A 23,376-nucleotide genomic window follows, 5' to 3' on the forward strand; every position below is an offset into this window, starting at 1 on the left:
CAGTGTGTCCTCAAAAAATCTGAGGAAACTGGACAAGTGTAAAAAAACATCTTTAGCAGATGAACAGTATCTGAAAATCATCACTGAGGAAAAACTTGAGAGATGCACCTGTACCTTCATGTACTGTTGATCCATCTATTGTTCACTGAAGCCTAATCGGAAATGCTCTCAGTGGAAGGGCAGCTGTAAAGAAGCCTTGAGGATGGGGAGGTATGCAAAATGTTTTAAGTCATCATAATATGTACGGTGGAGGTCAGGAGAGAGGTAAAACAGTCAGTGTCTACAGCCACCTGTCAAACACAGTGGAGGCTCCGTTGTGGTTTGCGGTTGACTTTTAGTTGGTGGTTTTGGGGATCTTATCAAATTTGTGGAATTTCGAACCCAGAAGACAGCGTTCAGATTTTGATCCACCTGAAAAGTGTCCTACTGGCAAAGGCTTAACTTTTTAGCATGACAGTGATTCCATACACACTGCCAATGCAGTAAAAGTATACCTGGATGGAAAAAACACACAATGGAATAATATAGGTCATGAAAAGAATCCAAAACATTACTGAAGCAGTGTGGGATTATCTCGGCAAACAACAGGCAGCCAACATCCAAATAAAACCTGTGAATGTCCCTCAAGAAGCCTGGAGAGCTATTCCTGAAGACAACTTTATTAGAAGAGAGCTTTTCTAAGAGATTTCAGGCTGTGTTGAAGAATAAAGGTGGTCATGCTACAGTAAATGCTGACAAACTTTGACTTTTATACTGTATTGTTGTGTTTGTGCGTTTTAGTAAAACACTGCACCTGTTTTCCATTTTCCTTGCAAAATGTAAAGAAATGAGGGGTGACTTAGGATTTTTGCACAGTACTGTAACTTTAAGCAGTTTATCTGATTTTTCTATGCCATTCAGCTCTTTTCACATGCGTACAGATATCGCATCTGCTGCGCGTCACACAAGACTGCTGCTGATCCCAATCAGGTTATCTCAAAGTTTCCTCGCAAACACAAACTGAGAAGAAAAAAAAGTCCAACAGCCTTCAAGTTCAGTTAGACCATCTGTCCGTCTTTTGAGGAGCAAAAACAAAAAGAGGCCATTCATTTGGTGCCTCCTTGATTCTTCCTTTGTCTGTGTAATTTGCTTTGGATGTGCCCAGTCTTCTTCATGGCACTGGCACAAACACACATACACACACAGTTCAATTCAATTCAATTCAATTCAATGTTATTTATATAGCGCCAAATCACAACAAAAGTCGCCTCAAGGCGCTTCATAGATACAGAGAAAAACCCAACAATCATATGACCCCCTATGAGCAAGCACTTTGGCGACAGTGGGAAGGAAAAACTCCCTTTTAACAGGAAGAAACCTCCGGCAGAACCAGGCTCAGGGAGGGGCGGCCATCTGCTGTGACCGGTTGGGGTGAGAGAAGGAAGACAGGATAAAAGACATGCTGTGGAAGAGAGACAGAGGTTAATAACAGATATGATTCAATGCAGAGAGGTCTGTTAATACATAGTGAGTGAGAAAGGTGACTGGAAAGGAAAAACTCAATGCATCATGGGAATCCCCCGGCAGCCTACGTCTATTGCAGCATAACTAAGGGAGGATTCAGGATCACCTGGTCCAGCCCTAACTATATGCTTTAGCAAAAAGGAAAGTTTTAAGCCTAATCTTGAAAGTAGAGATAATGTCTGTCTCCCGAATCCAAACTGGAAGCTGGTTCCACAGAAGAGGGGCCTGAAAACTGAAGGCTCTGCCTCCCATTCTACTTTTAAATACTCTAGGAACAACAAGTAGGCCTGCAGAGCGAGAGCGAAGTGCTCTAATGGGGTGATATGGTACTACAAGGTCATTAAGATAAGATGGGGCCTGATTATTTAAGACCTTGTATGTGAGGAGCAGGATTTTGAATTCAATTCTGGATTTAACAGGAAGCCAATGAAGGGAAGCCAAAACAGGAGAAATATGCTCTCTCTTTCTAGTCCCTGTCAGTACTCTTGCTGCAGCATTTTGGATTAGCTGAAGGCTTTTCAGCGAGTTGTTTGGACATCCTGATAATAATGAATTACAGTAGTCCAGCCTGGAAGTAATAAATGCATGAACTAGTTTTTCAGCGTCACTCTGAGACAGGATAATTCTAATTTTAGAGATGTTGCGCAAATGGAAGAACGCAGTCTTACATATTTGTTTAATATGTGCTTTGAAGGACATGTCCTGGTCAAAAATGACTCCAAGGTTCCTCACAGTGTTACTGGAGGCCAAGGTAATGCCATCCAGAGTAAGAATCTGGTTAGATACCATATTTCTAAGATTTTCAGGGACGAGTACAATAACCTCAGTTTTATATGAATTAAGAAGCAGAAAGTTAGCGGCCATCCAGGTCTTTATGTCTTTAAGACATTCCTGCAGTTTAACTAATTGGTGTGTGTTATCTGGCTTCATGGACAGATAGAGCTGGGTGTCATCGGCATAGCAGTGAAAATGTATGCTATGTCTTCTAATGATGCTGCCTAAGGGAAGCATGTATAATGTAAACAGAATTGGTCCTAGCACTGAACCCTGTGGAACTCCATAATTAACCTCAGTGTGTGAAGAGGACTCTCCATTTACATGCACAAATTGGAGTCTATTAGATAGATATGATACAAACCACTGCAGTGCAGTACCTGTAATACCTACAGCATGCTCTAATCGCTCTAATAGGATATTATGGTCGACAGTATCGAACGCTGCACTGAGGTCTAGCAGGACAAGCACAGAGATGAGTCCACTGTCAGAGGCCATAAGAAGATCATTTGTAACCTTCACTAAAGCTGTTTCTGTGCTGTGATGAGCTCTGAAACCTGACTGAAACTCTTCAAATAAACCATTCCTCTGCAGATGATCTGTTAGCTGTTTGACAACTACTCTTTCAAGGATTTTTGATATGAAAGGAAGGTTGGAGATTGGCCTATAATTAGCTAAGACTGCTGGGTCTAGAGATGGCTTTTTGAGTAAAGGTTTAACTACAGCCAGCTTGAAGGCCTGTGGTACATAGCCGATCATTAGAGATAGGTTGATCATATTTAAGATCGAAGAATTAATTAATGGCAGGACTTCTTTGAGCAGTTTTGTAGGAATGGGGTCTAAAAGACACGTTGAAGGTGTTCACATCTTTGTGTCTCCCCCAGCAGGCCTCTGTCTCTACACGGACTGAAATGTATGGTGATGAAATCTTTGGGTCACATGGCATCTAATCCCACTTTGAGGATAGCTGAATCCCTGTCTGAGTAAAAGAACATGAAACAATGATGCCAGATTTTTGGACCATAATCCTTAAAGGAATAAACAATCCTGCATATTCTAGATGTTAAAACATCTTTGCGATGTTTAGCATTTTACCATATTAATATGTTTCGTGTTTAATATGAGCTCCAATTCTTTTCATGCTGATATTAAATGAAGAAAATGTTGCGTGGAGATCAGGGGAGGTACCTCAGGATTGGCAGACCGGGGTGGTGGTTCCCATTTTTAAGAAGGGGGAGTATGGGGTGTCTGGCCTATGCTACGGGCCATTCGATCCTTATACAACCGTTGCAAGCGCTTGGGCCGCATAGCTGGCAATAAGTCGGACTCGTTCCTGGTGGGTGATGGGCTCCGCCAGGGCTGCCTTTTGTCACCACTTCTGTTCATAATTTTTATGGACAGAATTTCTAGGCTTAGCCAAGTGGCAGAAGACAGAAAAGGGTGGAGTGCCCACTCTGGGCCAGGTACGAGTTCTTGCCCCAAGTGGAAGAGTTTAAGTATCTCGGGTCTTGTTCACGAGTGAGGGGAGAAGGGAGATCGACAGTCGGATTGGTGCTGTGGCTGCAGTGATGCAGACGCTGTACCAGAGCGTCGTGGTGAAGAGAGAGCTGAGTGTAAAAGCAAAGCTCTCAATTTACCAGTTGATCTATGTCCCTATGCTCACCTATGGTCACGAGTTTAGTTTAGTGTAGTGTAGTTTATTTATTTATATAGCACATTTAGTTAAACACAAGATCGCCTCTAAGAACCAGCCTTGACCTTGGTGTGGCCAAGAGAAAAAGATCGCCCAATCTAAGCGCTCTAGCTGTGGGTAGTGACCGAAAGAACAAGATCACGGATACAAGCGGCAGAAATGAGCTTCCTCCGAAGAGATAGGGTGAGAAGTTTGGCCATCCGGGAGGGGCTCAGAGTAGAGCTGTTGCTCCTCCACATTGAAAGGAGGCAGTGGAGGTGGTTCGGGAACCTGACAAGAATGCCTCCTGGCAACTCCTGCATGAGGTGTCCCGGGCATGTGCCACCAGGAGGAGGCCCTTGGACAGACCCAGGACACGCTGCAGAGATTATATCTGGCCTGGGAACGCCTTGGTGGAGAGGGAGGTCTGGGAGTCTCTGCTTAGACTGCTGCCCCTACGACCCGGAGAAGATGGATAAATGGATATATGAAGAAAACACAAATGCATAATAACTACACATTTGCTATTTATTCTTTTTATTTAACAAAAGGTGATGTTGAAAAAGAAGCTGCACACAAATGCAATAGATTAAAAAAAGATGTTGCTAAAACAATTTGAATTTATTCTTCATCTTTTTGAATTGATCATTGTGGTGGTGTCACTTCTACAAACATTTGAGAAACAACTACAGTTACAGTGATAGGATGCCACCTGTGCAACAGGTAATGCTCCCAACTTTATGGGAACACTTTGGGAACGGTTGCTTCCTGTTCCAACTTGACTGGAAGGTCCATAAAGACACGGTGTTCGGTGTGGAAGAACTTGACTGGCCTGCACAGAGTTCTGACCTCAACCCAACATAGCGCCTTTGAGATGAATTAGAGGTGGGACTGTGAGGAAGGCCTTCTCGTCCAACATCAGTGTCTGACATCGGAACAACAGTCAAACATTCCCATAAAGACACTCCTTGTTGTGAGGTGGAGACTTTAAAATATTTAAAAGATAAACTCACTGATAAACCAGCTCTTGAAAACATAGCAAAAACTGTTGCATTCTACTTTATACTGTAAGTACTCCACTTGTTTTCTCTTTGTTTTTATTGTTTTCCTGCTCTTCTCCACAAAAGGACGGAGTTTATTTGGATTGTGCCACAGGCAAAAATATAATTTAACTAACATGAAAAAAAAGTCTGTGCTTTTTAAATGATGGAAGAACACAAAAAATCTAAGCCTTTTAAAATGTAAACCAGAGAATAAGAAAAAAAAACACAGTAATCAGGAAAATTAAGGAAAAAAAACATAGAATTGAGATATTTGATTAAATAAAACCATCCATTTTGTTCCACTTATCCAATTCAGGGTTGTGGGGCTGTTGGAGCCTATCTCAGTTGTCCTTGGGCGAAGTAAACACTGGAGAGGTCACCAATCTATCACAGGGTTAACACGGCGACACAAGCAACCATTCACACAGCCAACCTAGAACCCACGCAGGCACGGGGAGAACATGAAAGCTCCACTCAAAAAGACTCCCAGGACCTCCTTGCTGTGAGGCCATATTGCTAACACACCAACATACTCCCATGAATACATAATTAAATAAAATGAGCACATTTGTTCATAATATTAGAACATTTGCCTGAAGTAGAAAGAACAGTGGTCACTGAGAGATGCAACCATGTGTCTTTAAGCTAATAATAGTAAAATATAAGAAGGGGTAGCATAAAGAATAATACAATAGTGTAATAATACAATGCACAGCTTCTGAAGGTTAGAAATCATAATTAGTATGGAGAGACAGATGGTGTTTGGAGCAATGCAGATATCCTACATCACAACATTTGGATGACGAGCGGCTCATTAATAATTCATTGCCTGTTGTTTGGAGGCTGGATGGCTTCTGCCTGTTGCTGCCACGCTGACTACAGCTTTGTCAGAGTGCTCTGTCAGCACTGACAGCTCGCCTTTTAAAGATACAGTTTGTGCAATTTAATCATTTTAAATGACAGCGTTTGAGAGTGTTTTTTGTGTGCGCAGATTGCGTATGTCACTCAGTGCTGCTGGTTTGGAGGCTGTGGAGAGCTGGACGGGATATTACCTTCTGCCTGATTTATATTATATTTGAATTTTATATGTGAAGGTCAAATCAAATTGTTTCCACATGAAGAATACACATAAAGACTTTCTAAGCTTGTTATGAACAGAACAGCGTGCTGCAATAATACAAGACCTCAGTAAGCCATGGAGAATTAAATAAAATGTAATCTTTCTTATTGCAGTCACAATCTTTTTTTTGTTTGTTATTAAAATGTTTTTTTAATCTAATGATGCATATATTTTTGATTTATTTTATATATTTTATATATTATATATTTATTATATATATTTAGTCATGTCACATTAGAGTCAGAGTTTTTCCTGATGTTGACCATGACTCAAAAATCTCAGTATGAACCAGATCAGGGATTTAGAGACATGTTACACCCCTGTTAGTGTATGATTCTGAGCTCGAGTTACAAATCACCATCATCACTCCAACAGCTAAATCCTGCATCACCGGCATTGCAGTTAATACTGTTTTAACAACTTTATTTACTCAAAAGAAGGACACTTTATTCCCCTAAAATGCACAGCTATCTGTCTAAGGGGCTGGGATAGATCAGTAGGTAAAGTGGTTGCCCCATGATCGGAAGGTTGGGGGTTCAAATCCATTGAACGGCTACCGTGAGGTACCCCTGAGCAAGATACTGTCTCTACACACTGCTCCCTGGGTGCTGCACTATTGATTAGTAATAATACACATTATTATTAATAAAGCAACACGTGTTCGTTACCTTTATAATGTGCGGCCCAATCATGGTTAGTACTATCACCGTCCATAGTTTTATCCCAGGTAAAATCCTCAGGCTGTTCGTTCCTTAACCCTTTAAACCCTGAACCATGAAATAATTTACAGAATATTATTATTATTATTTATTTAAATGGACTCTTTAGTGAATCTTCTGATGGAATAGAAATTTGCATATATGAGTTTTAATTTCATTTAATCTTGTAATATATTTATTTAAAATGTATCATGCAATTTATTTATATTTATTTATCATTCTTTTTTTGAGGGGGAGGGGGAGAGGGGTCACTGACGATGTAGACAACTCAAAAAGTCACAAAAACTCATTTATCAAATATGACACACTTGACTGGTTATTTTGAGAAGTTGGACTCAGCTAATTTGGACTCAATAACTACTGGTGTAATGTACAGTAAACCTGTAAACCTGTATTTGAATTATTGATATATTTTGTTTCTTTTCTTTTTTGTGAAATCATAAAAAAATACATCTGAAATTGCTTGATTGCGTTACTAATCCTCTAAAATGTCAGGTTACAAAACATCTGCAGACTGCTGATGGGACCAAACGAGGGGGAAGAAAAGGAGGGTGAGCCGGAGAGAGTTGAAGATGTGGGGCGGTGGTGGTGATGGTGGCGAAGAGGTTGTCATGGTAACCACTTCTCCTGCTGCTGGGGGTGATGATGTAACACTGCCCATAGCTGGGTCTCTTTTCTTGTCCTTGTCCTCCCCACCTACGCTCTCACACATGCCTGCATGTGTGCGACGTGGAGGAGACACACAGGGACAAAGCCAGTGTCCACTGACTCTACACGACCCATTAACATTAAACGGCCCCTTTGAGCTAAAACCTGCTGCAGCCTAATCTCTCTCTCTTTTTTTAATGAACAGATTATAGTTGCCTTTTCTGTCTTTTTCAGAACAACAGATGCTTGTAGTTTCAAAAGAATCCACTGCTCTTAAGATAAAACAGCCCTCTCCTCCCTTTGGTCTCCCATAATCGCTGCTCCCCGCCGTACAGATCACATCATCAAAGCTGCGTGTGTGTGCACTCCTTGCATCGTTAGACGACAAAAGGTAGAAAACCTCCGCATGGCAGTTAAAAGGATGTTGTAGTAACCCACAGTGCAGCCGATGCAGAGGATGATTCCTGCCACTTGAGGGCGTCGATCAGCTGCTGTGCTCAAAGGCAAAGAACAAAAACAACAGCTGGATTAAACACTTTATTCATAGAAATGTACCACAGGTTGGAAATATACATCAGTCGAAAAGAAGGCGTAAATAAGGATTAAGGTCATCCTTCAACATCTTCACAGGAACTAGTACGTGTGACATTTTGGCCCAAACACAAACCATCAACACAACCGCATTCATACATCTGTTTAAAAAGCACATCTGGGATTCAATTTGACATTTTCAATTATGTTTTGTTTTCTCTCATACATAAAAAAAATCAGAACATTTTAATGTCTGCTGTATTTTTGTGCTGTGCTTTGTGATCCCATTCCCATCATTCACACCCAAAAAGCAGCAGTTTGTGATTGTCTTCATCTGTACAATAGCATAGTTTGAAGCCAGAGAGTTTGTTGTCTTCTTCTTCTTCTTCTTCAGGCTGCAGCTTCATATCTCTGGCTAAACAGAACCTCCACCACCTTGGGGTCAGCCAGGGTGGAGAGGTCCCCGAGGTCCTTGTCGTTGCGAGCAATCTGTCTGAGGATTCGCCTCATGATCTTTCCTGAAGTGGATGAGGACACGATGTTACACAGGAGGCAAGTAGAGGAAGATGATGTCGATTTATAAAGGTGTTGGACTGTTACCTGAGCGAGTTTTTGGGAGTGCTGGGGCATTCTGGATGAAATCTGGTGTAGCGATTGGGCCAATTTTTTCTCTCACTGAGAAGAGAATGTAGAAAATAGGAAAAAAAAATCAATCAAAAAAAGAAACAAAAGGCTGTTTTTATTTTGGAGCATTTCCTTAGCTTTTTTCTCAATTGCATGCAAGTGGGGCGATCGTGGCTCAAGAGTTGGCAGTTCGTCTTGTAATCGGAAGGTAGCCGATTCGAGCCCCGGCTCCGACAGTCTCGGTCGTTGTGTCCTTGGGCAAGACACCTCACCCATGGCCTACTGGTGGTGGTCAGAGGGCCCGGTGGCGCCAGTGTCCGGCAGCCTCGCCTCTGTCAGTGCGCCCCAGGGCAGCTGTGGCTACAATGTAGCTTGCCATCAGTGGGTGGATGACTGAATGTAGTGTAAAGTGCTTTGGGGTCCATAGGACTAAGTAAAGCACTATAAAAATACAGGCCATTTACCATATAATAAAATAACTTACCCTGTAACATAAACAGTTGGCTGTAAATGAACTTTCATATTTGGCTATTCCAAAGCCAAATAATAAAAGTATTAAAGTACGATGTTCTGTTGGTGCAGAAACAGGAAGCATAAAAAAGTTGGGGAAACTTATTTGAAAACCCATGTATTATACCCTCAAAGGGTATTTTTTTAGTTTTTCAGTTTGTTTTAACTGTTATTAATTTTTCAAGAACATATGGAACATGCTTGAAAAATATGAAATTTTACAGCATGTAGTTGACTTCGATGTCCTGAGTGATTTAGATACTATAATAAAGACACTTTAACCTTTTGACAAAAGTGTATCCCTTACTGTTGGTCTTTCTTGATAAAGAAGTAAAAATAAGAAGAAGAATTAGACCAGACAATGTCTTTTTTCCCACAACTGGGCAAGTTTTCTTAAGCTGTATTAATTTTCAGTCCTGCAAAAAACTGAGTACATCCTTACTGCTTCCATAGCAATTAAGTGGGTAAGTAGCATTTAATTACCATCTGATTGACCACCTCAATAAAACAAATTCACCCCAAGGCTAGCAAAAAAAAACCAAAGAGCTGCATGTCAGAGAGTCCAGGCCTCGATTAATATGTCAAATGTTGAATGTTCTGACTGTACAGTTAGAAAAAGACTGAATAGGTATACCTTTGGTTAAGAGGAATAGCGGGAGAAAGCCTCTTCTATCAAAAAGAACATGAAAGAACAGCTTATGTTAGGAAAGTTGCATCTTAACAAATGTTCTTTGGACAAATGAAACCAAAGTGGAGATCTTTGTCCAAAGTGTACAAACCCCACATTGGGAAACAAAAAAAACACAGCACGAACACTTCGCACGAACTGTCAAGTGGAGATGATCTGGGCTGGTTTTGCAGTCACAGGACCTGGGCACCTTGCAGTTTCTTTATCCACCAAGAACTCTTTTTGTATATCAGGCCATCTGTCCAAAAGCTGAACACTTGGCTAAAATTGTCCAAGCACACCAGCAAATCCACAACAGAGTGGCTGAAAAAGAGAAGAATCAAGGTGCAAATATCGGGTCAAAGTCCAGACTTAAACCTGATTGAAAGGCTGTGGCGGGACCATAAGAGGGCAACAAACCTATCCAAACCTCAATGAACTGACACAACGCTGTAAAGAAGAGTGGGCCAGGGTTCTTCCCAAAGGTACGAGAGATTGATAAAGTCTTACAAAAAACAATTATGCCAAGTTACTGCACAGTTACTGCTTAGTTTTTCACAGGACTGAATCCAGCAGAAGTTGTATTTGTATTTAATTTAACATTTTATTTTAGATCAAATGCAAAACAAGAGACCACTGATACACAAAGACGCATGAATTTTAGTGGACTTTAACCCTAATCAAAGGTCTCACCCAGTCTCTTGAGCTCATCCACCAGCGTGTGACTGAACTCCCTGCTGTCTTTGAGGGTGACAAAGCAGTAGAGGGACTCTCCCTTCACCTTGTGAGGTCGACTCACCACCGCAGCCTCCGCCACAGCCGCGTGCTCCGTCAAGGCCGCCTCAACCTCCGCTGTGCTCATCAGGTGGCCTGAGGGGGGGGAAAAGATATGCAAGGCCATTGCAGAGATGAATAGCACAATTTCCTGGAGAGGCTAATAAATAAAAATGTGCTGAGAATATTTAAAGTTATTTATGTCAATTAGATAACAGCCTTAAAATAAGTTCTGAGGGACAGCACCGTACCTGACACATTCAGCATGTCGTCTATTCTCCCTGTGATCCAGTAATAGCCGTCCTTATCTCGCCTGCAGCCTGAGAGAGGACAAAACAAAACTTTATATGGGGTCTCGTGGTTCACTTTGGTGCTTTAGTGAGAAATTGTTCATGTTGAGAACTAAAACTCTATCCTGAGTAATCTTCAGCCTGGGAGTGATAGCCAGCTAGGGCTGATTCTTGGATCTCACCATCTCCAGTCACATAAAAGCCTGGGAATTTCTTGAAGTAGGTATTTTCGAAGCGCTCATGGTTCTTGAACACAGTGCGCATTATTCCAGGCCACGGCCTCCTAAATACCTGAAAGAGAGGTGTTACTGCCATTGCTATTTTGAAATTTTATTTGCATCCATACACTGAAGAGTTCAACGACAAAAAAATACACTTCTTCTAATTTTTTATATAATTATTTAAACTATTTTTAAATAAAATAAACGTCACATCCAGGAAAAATACTTCCAGAAAGCATAAGAAGGTGAAGAATGTAAATGAAAATGTAAAAAATCTAAAAGTATTTGATTACATTCAGATAATAAACATGCTGCTGGTTCATTGGCCAACATTAACAGTGAAACATCGTTTTCGTCTTCCTCTCCTCTTTACCACACATGTATTCGTTGTTGCTCGATACGATCACTGTGACAGAGAGAAATGAGGCTGTGTTGAATTGAAACTTACCAGATAACCCTCAGCTTCACCTTCCAGCTCCTCTCCGTGCTCGTTGAGGATGGTCGGCTCCACCCCAAAGAAAGGGAAAGTCTGAAATATGAGTTTTGGATTTAATGTGAGATAACTGTTTTGTTTCATTTAATAACTCCCCTGCAGCTGCAGCGTTTCTTCCAGATCATTATCTGGATCATAATAAGGAGAACCAGGCTGCATTTCCTGCCCTGCTTTTGTTAAATCATGCTCGCCATTTTCATGCGCACAGGGAAAAACCCTTGCATACCAGCACGACTTGAACTAATGACAGTCCTCACATGCAGGTATGTTTTAGATTTAGAAATGTCAGCGTGGAAGAACTGTTATCACTTACAGCAGAGCCTGGTTTCAGCGGTGTAGCAGCAGGTAGAGGAGTCAAGACATGACCTCCCTAAGGAGAAAACAAACATAAAATATCACAGCAACAAAGAGGTAATAAAGCAAAACATTTGATATGCCTTGTATATTGTTCACATGTTGAAATAAATTACCAATCAATCAATCAATCAATCAATCAATCAATCAATCAATCAATCAATCAATCAATCAATCAAGAATATAATCAATCAGTGGTGTATCTATGGGTGGGCTGGGATGCCTGTTGCCCACCTATGAAAAAGAAAGCAAGCAAAAAAAAAACAATCCCAGTCATGGCTTTTTTTAAAATGTCATTGATTATCAAAAGGACTACTTTCCTATTGGGCATTTTAAAGGTTTTAGCATATGCTCACTACAATTCAATTAAAATTATTAATACCTTTAATTCTTCTACTACTACAAGACTTTATATAGTGTAGTTTAACTGTTGTATTTCAATATTGTGGGAGCAGTGTTTTTCTCTTATGTTACTTCCATGTTCGTTTCCAAATATTTTATTCAATTTTATTTATATAGCAGCAAACCACAACAGCAGTCACCTCAAGGTGCTTTATATTGTAACGTAAAGACCTTACTGTGATATAAAGGAAAACCCCAACATTCAAATGATCTGCTACAAGTAAGCACTTGGCGACAGTGGAAAGGAAAAAATCCCATTTAACAGGAAGAATATGTGACTGGTTTGGGAAAATCCCGCATTGAGGTACTATATATTTTTATCGTTTTATCCCTATTGACGCATACCTAGCATCATCTTAGAATCTAAACACCTACACATCCTGAGAAGAGCTATCCCAGCTCATCATACAAAAGTTGTTTCAGACCCTGCAGTTCTTCTGAAGCGATACGCCTGAGTACGACTTCCTAATAACACCTCTGTAGTCAGTTTCTTGTTTCTTACCGTTTCTGTTTGCCAGAAGGTATCAACGATGGGACATCTGCTTTGACCAACCACTTCATAGTACCACTGCCACGCCTCTGGGTTGATGGGTTCACCCACAGTACCCAGAATTCTAAGGCTGGAGAGGTCATACCTGACAAATCAAAAGATTTCCCTTAGATCACGTCATTGAGTGGTATTTATCATGCTCTTTGTAGTTCAAAGTCTAAACTTCCTTACTGACAACAAAGAAGGAAACAATCTCACCTTCAAACTACAACTTCAGTGCTCTATGTTGTTTTAGCCTTACCATAATGTTGATACTGTGCTCTGTTTAAATAGTGAATTAAAATCTGACTTCGGTGAGACTTTGCATTTTTAAGCTTTCATAGCTGATAATTTTAATTTTTCATAATTGTCTATAATGACTCATTTTTTGCATGTATTGTTGAGAATGTTTGTCTAAGTAAGATTATTTTAAATTCTCTTGACAAATAGACTATTATTTGATTATGCTAAATATTTTCTATCTACAGTTCTACCAAACTTGTAATTAGTGATTTGGAATATTTCTTTTTGTTGCTACTGTGCCAACACTGTGTTCCGATTAATTATTAATTTTGAAAAATATTCTTATTAGTGCTGAGAGCTAGATGAGAGGATTGACCCTCCCTTCTATACTCAAATATGCAGCTCCAGTAACTAGAAGGTTAGCTTAGCTTCACACAAAGACTGAAAGCAACTCCTAAGCTATGCTAACTGGCTGCAAAGCTAGCATAGACATTAATCCTTATTAATGTAAACATAGTATATTAACAAACACGATTTCAAATATTAGTACATATGTTAACTCTCACTAAACAAAATAAATTAAGCCTTTATTTTATCACTACTTAGTAAATATTAAAAATGTGCTCATACTAATGCTTGGCTAATAGAGTAGTAGTTAAGGCATTAGCTTAGCAAGCAAAAGGTCGCTAGTGGGATTCCACTTGTGGGCATCAGGAATAAAATTGCCAAATTAAATGTGGTGGTACCTATTGTGGGAACTCTTTGTGACAAGGCAGCAGCTGAAAGTATCACATAGTTAATATTAATAATATGATAAATTAATAATCTGAAAGAGGTCTTTTGTTGCCAATGCTTACAATAAGTACTTGGCTAAGATGTTAAACTTAGCTTTAACTTAGTACAAATATGACAGTCTATCAATAGTCAGATTAAAGCCCTTAAAGTTTTTGTCATACTACTCAAGTTAGATTTGCTTAGTTAAAATATTTCGTTAAAATAAACCATTTGTTTGTTGTTTGTCTCTTTGTTCAGAGAAAGAAAAATCTATTTAAACACTCAGTGTCTTCTGTTTTTATCCTGTAGTTTATAAGAAGAGGTTTCAATTGTTCCCATATTGGGTCATAGCTCTAAATCTGAAAACACACTAACCAAATTGTTATATAAGAAGTGAACAAGTTGACGGAGGTCTTTCCAAATCAAGAGAGGCACCACATCAACTGCACCACTTCCCCAGTAAAACTGCGACCTTAAAGCCAAAATATCTTGGCGCTAATGCTGTTTGTAATTATTTATTTATTGCAGCAGATGATGTGTCCACATACTTCTGTAGTGGGTCTCGTCCATACTTCATCAGCAGGCGGATGGCTGTAGGAGCTGTATAAAACTTGGTCACTTTGTACTTCTCAATTACTTCCCAGAACCGGCCAACATGGGGGTGAACAGGGATACCTTCAAACTGCAAAAACATGCAGACACATGCACACGGAGGTTTGGTTTTTGTTTAATGTTCTATACATGTGACACCTTGCTGATTTGACTCACTAGGACGCTCGTAGCACCGTTTGCAAGTGGACCATAGGTGATGTAGGAGTGTCCGGTGATCCAGCCAATGTCGGCTGTACACCAGTACACATCATCGTGGTGATGATCAAAAACGTACTTGAAGGTCATCGACGTGTAGAGCAGATATCCAGCAACAGTGTGGAGAACACCCTGTTTCAAGTGAGCAAAAAATAGGTCAACAAGGAGACAGAAGACAGCAAAAATAAGGGATCTGTTAATGCTGGCAGAGGAGATGTGTATGGAGGTGTGTTTCTGTGTGCATATTAGTCAAGTTCTGTTTACACACTCTCATAGTGGGAAAGCGAATTCCTGTTTGGAAAAAAAAACAAGTGCCCATAAGGTAAACCATAACATTTTAAAGTTAAAGTTTATGTCTTGAGTGAAAGAAACATGTCTGTGTAAAAGAAAAATCCATAAATTCTGTGTTTTCTATAACAACGCACACACGCACACACACAAATAGAATACACAAATACAACAGTGGAGCTTGCAGATAACTTTCAAGGATTACATTTGTGCCTCTCAGCAACAGAAAACCATTAATTCTCACTATTTCATGGCAGATTATGTAAACGCTGGCCCGGTTAAAGTCATTATAGGCTTATCATTGTAATAAATAGATGCTGCGATTTGTGTAAATGATAAGATTTCCCTCATGCCTCTTGCTGTGTTTGTGGAAAAAAACTCGCCTGCATGTGAACGTCTGCCTCACCTTGGGTTTGCCGGTGGAGCCGCTGGTGTAGAGGATAAAGAGCGGGTCCTCTGCATCCAGCCACTCGGGCTCACACTCCTCAGAGGAGTCCCTCATGGCCTCATCCCACCAAACATCACACTGTGAGTCCCAGGGGGTCTGAATGCACCACAACAGGAGGGAACAAATCAAACTCATAAACCGGATCATTACAGCTGCTTGCCAAGCACACCAGCAGGAGTGCAACATGCCAATTTCAACTCTAATTTAGAATGCCCAGAAGAGCTAAAGGCTAAATATTTGGAAAAATATGACAGAACCATTTTTTTGGTTCTGAAATATATTTTTCCCCTTGTAGTTATTCAAATAAAGACATAAATATGTATATAGAATCGTTTTACAATGTGACAAATATGTGTTTGTCACTGTGTGTTCATTTTTCGAGCTGACGAACCTGTAGTTTGTTGCATGCACCTCCACTTTTTGTCTTCAGTGCATGGTGCTTGATGACGAGGCATTTGGTGACACTAGCTGACCCTCTAAAAGAGAAAAAAAAGAAAAGCAGTGAAAGGTAGTAAAAGCATAAAGTCTTTGCCTAATGGATACTGAGTGCATGCATGCTGCTCTGCTTTCCAAGGATTTGCAAATACTGGATTGGGGTCACATCTTGGTTCTTGTAGGTCGAGCGCCTGAAGTCCCATGAGATGAAATATTTTGTCATGTGTCCACAAGTTATTTATCCAAAAAAAAGTTTCTTTTTGGAAGTGATTACTGCTGTTTGCTCCTTGTAGACTTAACACAGTTCTTTCCTATATTAGGTCACTGTGAACAGCACAAATCTTGTATGTATACTTTGTGCACAAGATTAAAAAGCATACATTATATAATTTCAGGGGATCCATAGATGGGGGACCCACATACACGTAAACGTTCCTGAGCTTTATGTTTTTTTCTCATGTTTCTCAACTCTGTATTAGTATCACCATAACAGTAATTTAAGTAAATAAAGTAAATACTGTGATTTGATGGTAATTATAACAGGGGTTAGGGTTGGTATGAAAATTTGACATAAAATGATTTTTTTCACATATGGCCTCAAAGTTACCTCTAACCACATCTGTACCCCAGATACTCCCATAATCCTTCCCAGCATGCTTTGCTTCTCAGCTAACATTCCTCGTAGTCATGTTGCTATAGCAGATGAGCAGCTTGGGCTTCCCTGATAAAGGTGCTCCATGTTGCCCGGCAACCTCGTTAATGTAAAAGTCTTGCTGTATTATTCTTTAACATCTCTGATATCAGCTGACTGCTCTGTGTGTGTGCGTCTGTGTGTGCAATGACTCATATTCCAGGGGCTGACTTCCATTACCAGCTGCAGCCAGTGTAAATAAGGGTGGTTACTGAAATCTGGGAAAGTGTAGGCTTTGTAAGCAGGAGCTACCTTTCCCGGCACTTCTCCAGAGCCTCGGTTGCAATCTGCTTCAGGTTGATCAGTTTCTCTCCTCTGTAAACACCATCTGACAGGAGACAGAGGGAGGAACAGGTAGAGGCAGAGAGCTATGATGAAGAAGTAAAAGTAAACAGCAGGGAATCATCTTTGCAGCTTCTGGCAAAACAAAACATCTCATTGTGGTGCTGCCATTTGGCACACATGTTTTAAACAGACACATTAGGAGCTACTGAATGAGTGAGGACCACAAAAGAACAATGTACACATCAAGCACAGTTAATCAGTGTTTAGAATAGAGATTGGTGGTTTTTGTTTTTGATTGTTTTTAATTTTGTGCTGAGTCCTACTTTTAAAACCAAAAACAAAGCTATGTTTGTTCCTTTGTATATCTTCATATAACCAGATAGTGAAACTCTTAACATCAAGAGCTTCTTTTGCAGGAATATCTTGGATTAACTTGGGCAGCATTAACCTAACATGTTCTGTTTGACACATCAGAGCTCACAGAGAAAACTCAAACAGAAAGGCCCTGCAAAGGCGTAAACTTAAGATTGTCTTGCAGAGTGGTAACAGTGCTTACTAGTCAGCTACATCTTAATCTGATGTGTGCAAATGGATAAAATGTACAGTTTATCCTTCTGCCACACCTTGGGAAACACAGGGACAGGACAAACACTTGGCTGCCTGAAGACCTACCTGCTGTCACCAGTACACTACTCTGGGCATCCACAATCCTTTCACACAGAGACTCACAGGAGAAACCTGCAAACTGAACAAGCAAAGAGAAAAACAGAGGACGTTAGATAACAGAAACAATCATTTCAGGAGCATTTGCACGATTTTTTTAAAGAAAGCACTTTTGAATTCTTGTTTTTTTTCTCTAGTGAGAATAGGGACCAGGTGAAAGAGCAACTGGAGAGGAGGAGGTGAAGAAGCCAGGAGTAGATGCAGTAAAGCTGGATGAGTTTATATACCTGGGCTGCTTTGAATCGGATCATCCGAAGCACGATGGAGGTGAAGAAAAGAGTGCAGGCAGGATGGAGACGGGATGAGTTGTTACAGAGTAAAATAAGATGGCAGCATTGACAAAAACACATGAGGGATAGAGGATATATTGGATAAAAAGGATGCTGAAGATGAAGCTACCAGGCATTAAGAAAAGAGGAAGATCAAAGAAGAGGGCCATGGGTGTAGTGAGAGAAAACATGGAGGCAGATGATCCACTTTGGCAACCCCTAAATGGAGACCAAACGAAGAAGAATTCCTGGTTTTACCTCCAAATAAAGTTGTTTTGATAATCTTAATGAAGAACTGGCTAAATAACTACATTTTAAGGCACTTGCGGCAGGTGTAAATAAGGTTTTTACACAAAATCATCCAACCAACATAGAGCAACATTTAATGTATATTTGGAGCTGTGTTTGTAGCAATTCATTCACACTGACTGTAGCGTCGTGTTTCAGCTATACCAGATCTTGAGGGAAATAACTGGCTCTTGATCTGCCAAATTCTCCACTTTGATGCCTATCAGCTACTCAATAACTGTGTATGTTGCCTGTTTGGGACTGACTAGGTAGCAAAGGATGGCTGCTGAGAGAGTTTTTTTTGCAACTTGTTTCAATATAGCAGCTTTAAATGCTTTTTATTTAGTGTGTGTAAGTTATTTTAACTAACATGAGAAATAGATCATAATTATTAGGAAACATCATTTACAAATTTAAAACTGAGTCAGAACCCTTGAGCCAGACTAGCAGATGTTGCTGAGTACTGAGCCAACATAGTCCTTTTTTTTTTAAAGGCTGGAAGTTGTAAGAAGTGTGGAGCCTTCTAAAATCCTAAACTAAGCTGTTATGTCTCTGATATTACACCGTGATGGAGCATGCTGCTCCTTCTCATCATCATTTACAGATTTAGAAACCTTGTTGAATTTTACATAACAAAGCAGACAGACATTAACTGCTCTTTTCTATGATTGTCATTCACATAGAATCCAGACAGGAGGTCTGGATATCTGGACAAGGTTAATGGTTCACAGAGCATAAAGTTTCAGTGTTGATGAAGCATTATGAATCAGGTCACTAAGGATTCTGGACTCAGCAAAATGTCACTGCATGATTGGCATTGGCTCTCCTGCAAGTTTCCATGGACCAATCCTTTTTGCTCATTCATGATTAATATTAGCAGTCACGGGATAATCTAAAAGGCTGGCGCTGTCCCAAAGATTGTTATGTTGCCATGCCAAGTGTTGTTCCTGTCGAAAGTAAATTAATCAGATCAAAACTGAGAGTTGGACGATATACAACAATGACTAAGCAAAGACAAGGTCACTTATATCTAACTCTGCCAGCCTTTGCGAGTTATAAAAAGCGCCCACTTTTGAGTCACATTCTAGAGTTATTTTAAGCAGAGCTACTAACCTTTGCATGGAAGAGCAAGGTTAAATATCTAAAAGAGTGTTGGCTTGCTTGCAGAATTGCAGTGACTCTAGTGCCTTCTCAAACTGGAAACAGCCAGCAACTGTCTGACCTATATACTAAGTGCAGGTGCTGCTGGTGCTGTGTTCATGTAGAAGACAGCTGATAAACTACTGGAGCAGGGCAGTCTGCACTAACAGAAGCAACAGCTCGGGTTCAGACAATGTTTTCTTGTGGAAATCAGAGCAGCAAGAACCAGCAGCCTACTTTCTGACAGTCTGCAAAAATGCACCATGCAGATGGCACATATGATATTAGAGAATGCTGGACAGGAAAAAAAGACTTTTCAGTTTTGTAAAATTGTTGCATATGGTGCATAGTCATAATAGTACTTACCACAATAGAGTGAACAGCACCTATCCTGGCACAGGCCAGCATTGTGTACACAAGCTCTGGGATCATCGGTAGGTAGATAGACACTCTGTCTCCCTTTTTCACACCTTAATAAAAATATATATACATATAAAACAAGTTACTGCCACTCTATCTCTGAAACTAAGTTTGTCAGCAAAATCTGTAAAGCTATACTTATGTATTATAATCATGGACTAAATAATTATGGACTAATCGTGGACATGACCATAAGCTCAGGTTCTCACCCATTTGCTTCAGCACGTTAGCACAGCGGCAGACATGGCTCAGCAGCTGGCTGTAGGTGATGGCCATTTGATGATCAGGTGAGTTTCCCTCCCTGATAAGACAGCACACAAGAGAGAAACTTTCAAATGTATAAATGTATTACAAAACCTGTCTGTGATTCTACAGAGGTCTCTTCGTCTGTTTTGGTAAACAATTGCACACAAAAGTACTTTCCCACTTTCCCCAACAGTGTTGTCCGGTGAGTTCTTTGAGTTCACAGTAGAGATAACCTGTTCCTGTTTTTGCTAAGTCTATATTAGGCTTGGATGTTTGTCAGGATAGTTATTTGGAAAACAATTTGGCACACTTGAAGGGGCAGCAGAAAGCATGGTACCAAGCCAAATGGGAATGATGAAATAAATGACTGCACAGATGAAATTCTGCAACTGAGAAATGACTTCAAGATGTGATAGCAAATGTTGTAACTCAGCTCTATGTGAAATAGCCTGCATATATGTTGTCAAAGTCTTTATTTATTTTTGGGAAAATGTACAGCAGAGCAAACCAAATTCAGACATGGCGTTCCGCAGGGGTCGATCATGAGACCTCTTTAATTCCAACATTTATATGACTCCACTTGCCAAAATATGAGATAATCAAAATTTCCCATATTTAATCTATACCAATCTATACAAATACTATAGAAGCAGATTACTTTTCATATGTGTTTATTTTTGATTTGTCACTTAAACTTCTTTCACGGCCCCAGATTTTTGTTGAAATGGCACTCTTTGCAGCATTTTTGCTGTTCTATTTAAAAAAATAATAATAATAATTTTTTGCATTCTTCTACCAGTTGTTCAAATTATACTTGGACAAAGCGTGAGCTAAAGTCACATGAGTGATCAACTGTTGCTCAAAACAAACCATGTGGAAATTGATAACTTGTCACCACAGCTGATAGTTATAGTTTCCTTACAGAGTGTACTAAAATAGTCACGGCAAACACGTGAGCAGGTATATCATACAAGTGCTTTGTTTGAGTGTAAATAGCATTAATGCTCTCCTACAGGTGATTTCCAGTATGCCAAGTTCCACTGAACCCTTACATTGCTGAGCGTGCAGAACAACCTTCCTGCTTGCTAAGCTTAAACAGCTGACAGAGCAAATAATAACTGTCATAATATAATAGTAAAACATCATAAAGTAGAGGCTTTATTGTAATATGACAAGGACGTGGGGTCATCAGCACGCAACTGCAGGTTCAAATCATTTAAATGACTTAAAATTTAAAGCTAGAATAAGTTTAAAAATGTAATGTGTGTACATTCGTCTATCAAGTGAAGTTAGTTGCTCTAGTTAGACTTTTTGTAGTTGATTAATCAAATAGAAATAGATTTTTGCATTATAAAACAATAAGAAATTGTTGGACAGATAGTGTATAAAATCTGTAAATTTTTATCTTCTGCTTCTGACAGGAAGAAGAAGCACTGCTGTAGTGATGTGCGCTGCCTGTGGTTTGTTTTGGTGTTCTGGGGTCAGCACAGGGGACACAGCAGTTGTTTTTGACTGGAATACTTAGCATAACTCCAGGCAGCATTTCCCATCATAGCTATCATTTCCTCTGGGGGCATGCTGGTGCTTACCAGTAATAGGCAACCTTTTCACCAAGGCTCCCCTCCCTCACATGTCTGTCCAAGACATTATAGCACATGTTGGTTTTGGCTCCCTCCATGTATTTCACATAAACGCTCCCTTTCGTCACATCGAAGTTGTATTGCAGCATCGGTGCTGTTGCAGGCTTCTTCCAGAAGAACTCATCAGCAACCTCTTTCCAGAAAGCTAAAACAGACGATACCTTTTATCAGTGTTATGGGATGCAGATAAGGCAGATTAGCACAAAGAGATACTGTATGCAGACAGGCTCAAAGAGATATGAATGGCAAGGAAGCGCTGCAAGCGCTGCACTAAAAATACAGACAAGTTTGACCTACCTTCTGGATTCTCCAGAGACTTTTGGTACAATGCCAGATATGAGTTAAAGTCAGGCACATGAGCATCCTTCTGCAGGTCATTAAGAGGGTAGTACATTTTGTCCTGAGACTCAGGAACAACCATTTTGGAAGTACAGATGCAGACAGGCCTATATCATTGGAGAGTGAGTCAGAAAATGGTATAATCTGAGTCCCTGCTGGTCTGTCTGAATCCTCCTGGGTGAGGTAAGAACACTACAAGGCCTGTACTGAACCAACACAATTCAGCATGCAGAAAGACCCACCCCTAATCCCTGATCTGCAGGCTCTGGCTCAGTCTGCTTAGAGTCAGGGCAGCCAATCAGCTCATGGAGTGCAGCACTCCCACTTTTTCATTGGATGAGCCATCCCTGGCCTGCTGATCACATTATGTTTCTAAGCAAGTGGGTGGTGGAGGAAGACAAGGAGGCGTCTACCCCCAGCAGGATAAATGCTGCGGATTCAGGCAAACATTTTTTTGAAGGGAGGAGGCTGATGGGTGATGTTGGTGAAAAGAAGAAAATAATAATAATAGAGAGGTATGCAACAATTATTCACTTTCAGAGTAAACAAACCCTGCCCAATCCCCAATGCATGTCTGCTGTGAGAGACAGCTCCTGAATCCTTTTAACACTAACATTTAATAAAACTTAGTCTTTTAAAACATAAATTGCTTATGGGAAAGCTCACTGTAAAACCCCTGCTTCCACCCTGCTTTGCTTTAATCCTCTGACATTGCAAACATAGCACAGTTAAAAAAAATATCCTTAGAGAAAAGAAAACAATATTCCACTAACAAAACACATGTGAAAAACTTAAAAGAACCAAAAACAAATACAGAAATAATAAAAATATTTTATACTCGGTAGAAAATAAGTCATAACAATTTAACCTGAGACAAATTATTATTCGCAATTATATAATGTCCGCTTCTACTTTCAGCTGCTCCCTTTAGGGGTCGCCACAGCGTTTTATCTTCCTCTCACCCTATCCCGCCTATGTCACGTCAACATTCTCCCTGTCCTGCTTCACTGCATCCACGAATCGCTCTGCTGATGCAGTGATTTCCAGTCTTGTTAATCCTGGTCACTCCCAACGAGCATCCTCAACTCTGACACCTCCAGCTACCTCCTGTCTTTTTGTTACAAACACCGTCTTCAAATACTGCAGGTCTCACCACAGTCTTTTTCATTCGTGCACATGTGTTCTATTCTGACTATAATTCATTTTCCCTGGAGTGCATACCTCCACTTCTCCAGGCTTTTCCCACCTGCTACCAACTCTCACTACATCAGAATATACGAAGACTCCTGACCTCTGTCTGTCAACCTGTTCATCACCACAGCAAACAAAAAGAGGCTCAGAGAGATCCCAGACGTAATCCCACTAAATGTATATCAGTATTTTTACTGCAGTATGTTGTCTTTTTAATGAGCACGTTTATTAAAGTAATATTAGATATTACTTAAAAGTTTGTTGTGAAGCATTTT

The 23,376-nt window shown here is 40.2% G+C and overlaps 1 protein-coding gene across 2 annotated transcripts; it reads right to left on the reverse strand.

Annotated features, from left to right (window-relative positions):
* Positions 1 to 8,003: 8,003 nt before the first annotated feature.
* On the reverse strand, positions 8,004 to 22,143 carry acss2l (acyl-CoA synthetase short chain family member 2 like). Of its 2 annotated transcripts, none has more exons than XM_085388722.1 (18): positions 21,869 to 22,142; positions 21,521 to 21,716; positions 19,895 to 19,986; positions 19,632 to 19,735; positions 17,518 to 17,590; positions 16,813 to 16,888; positions 15,826 to 15,910; positions 15,393 to 15,530; positions 14,660 to 14,830; positions 14,440 to 14,573; positions 12,848 to 12,980; positions 11,903 to 11,959; positions 11,545 to 11,625; positions 11,058 to 11,166; positions 10,837 to 10,905; positions 10,505 to 10,681; positions 8,611 to 8,685; positions 8,004 to 8,528 (listed from the first exon to the last, which is right to left on the reverse strand). In XM_085388722.1, the coding sequence occupies exons 1-18, from the start codon at positions 21,990 to 21,992 to the stop codon at positions 8,401 to 8,403; spliced, it is 2,022 nt and encodes a 673-aa protein (XP_085244848.1). In that variant the 5' UTR covers positions 21,993 to 22,142; the 3' UTR covers positions 8,004 to 8,400. The 2 variants fall into 2 exon arrangements, 1 of the variants encoding a protein (XP_085244848.1); XR_014908432.1 differs by lacking the exon at positions 8,004 to 8,528 and adding an exon at positions 9,779 to 10,135 and having other exon boundaries at positions 21,869 to 22,143.
* Positions 22,144 to 23,376: the final 1,233 nt, after the last annotated feature.

The sequence above is a fragment of the Rhamphochromis longiceps genome, linkage group LG18 (genome assembly GCF_057381845.1).
Source record: "Rhamphochromis longiceps isolate RC_006_pf linkage group LG18, R_longiceps_female_GT1.1, whole genome shotgun sequence".
NCBI lineage: Eukaryota > Metazoa > Chordata > Actinopteri > Cichliformes > Cichlidae > Rhamphochromis > Rhamphochromis longiceps.

Excerpts from the sequence above, each read along its gene's own strand:
- acss2l (XM_085388722.1), bottom strand. The coding sequence starts at position 21,992 with ATGGTTGTTCCTGAGTCTCAGGACAAAATGTACTACCCTCTTAATGAC. Across the intron at positions 21,717-21,868 it reads GTCTCTGGAGAATCCAGAAG|CTTTCTGGAAAGAGGTTGCT; the intron begins GTAGGTCAAACT and ends CGTCTGTTTTAG. Across the intron at positions 12,981-14,439 it reads GGACGAGACCCACTACAGAA|GTATGACCTCTCCAGCCTTA; the intron begins GTATGTGGACAC and ends TTGATTTGTCAG.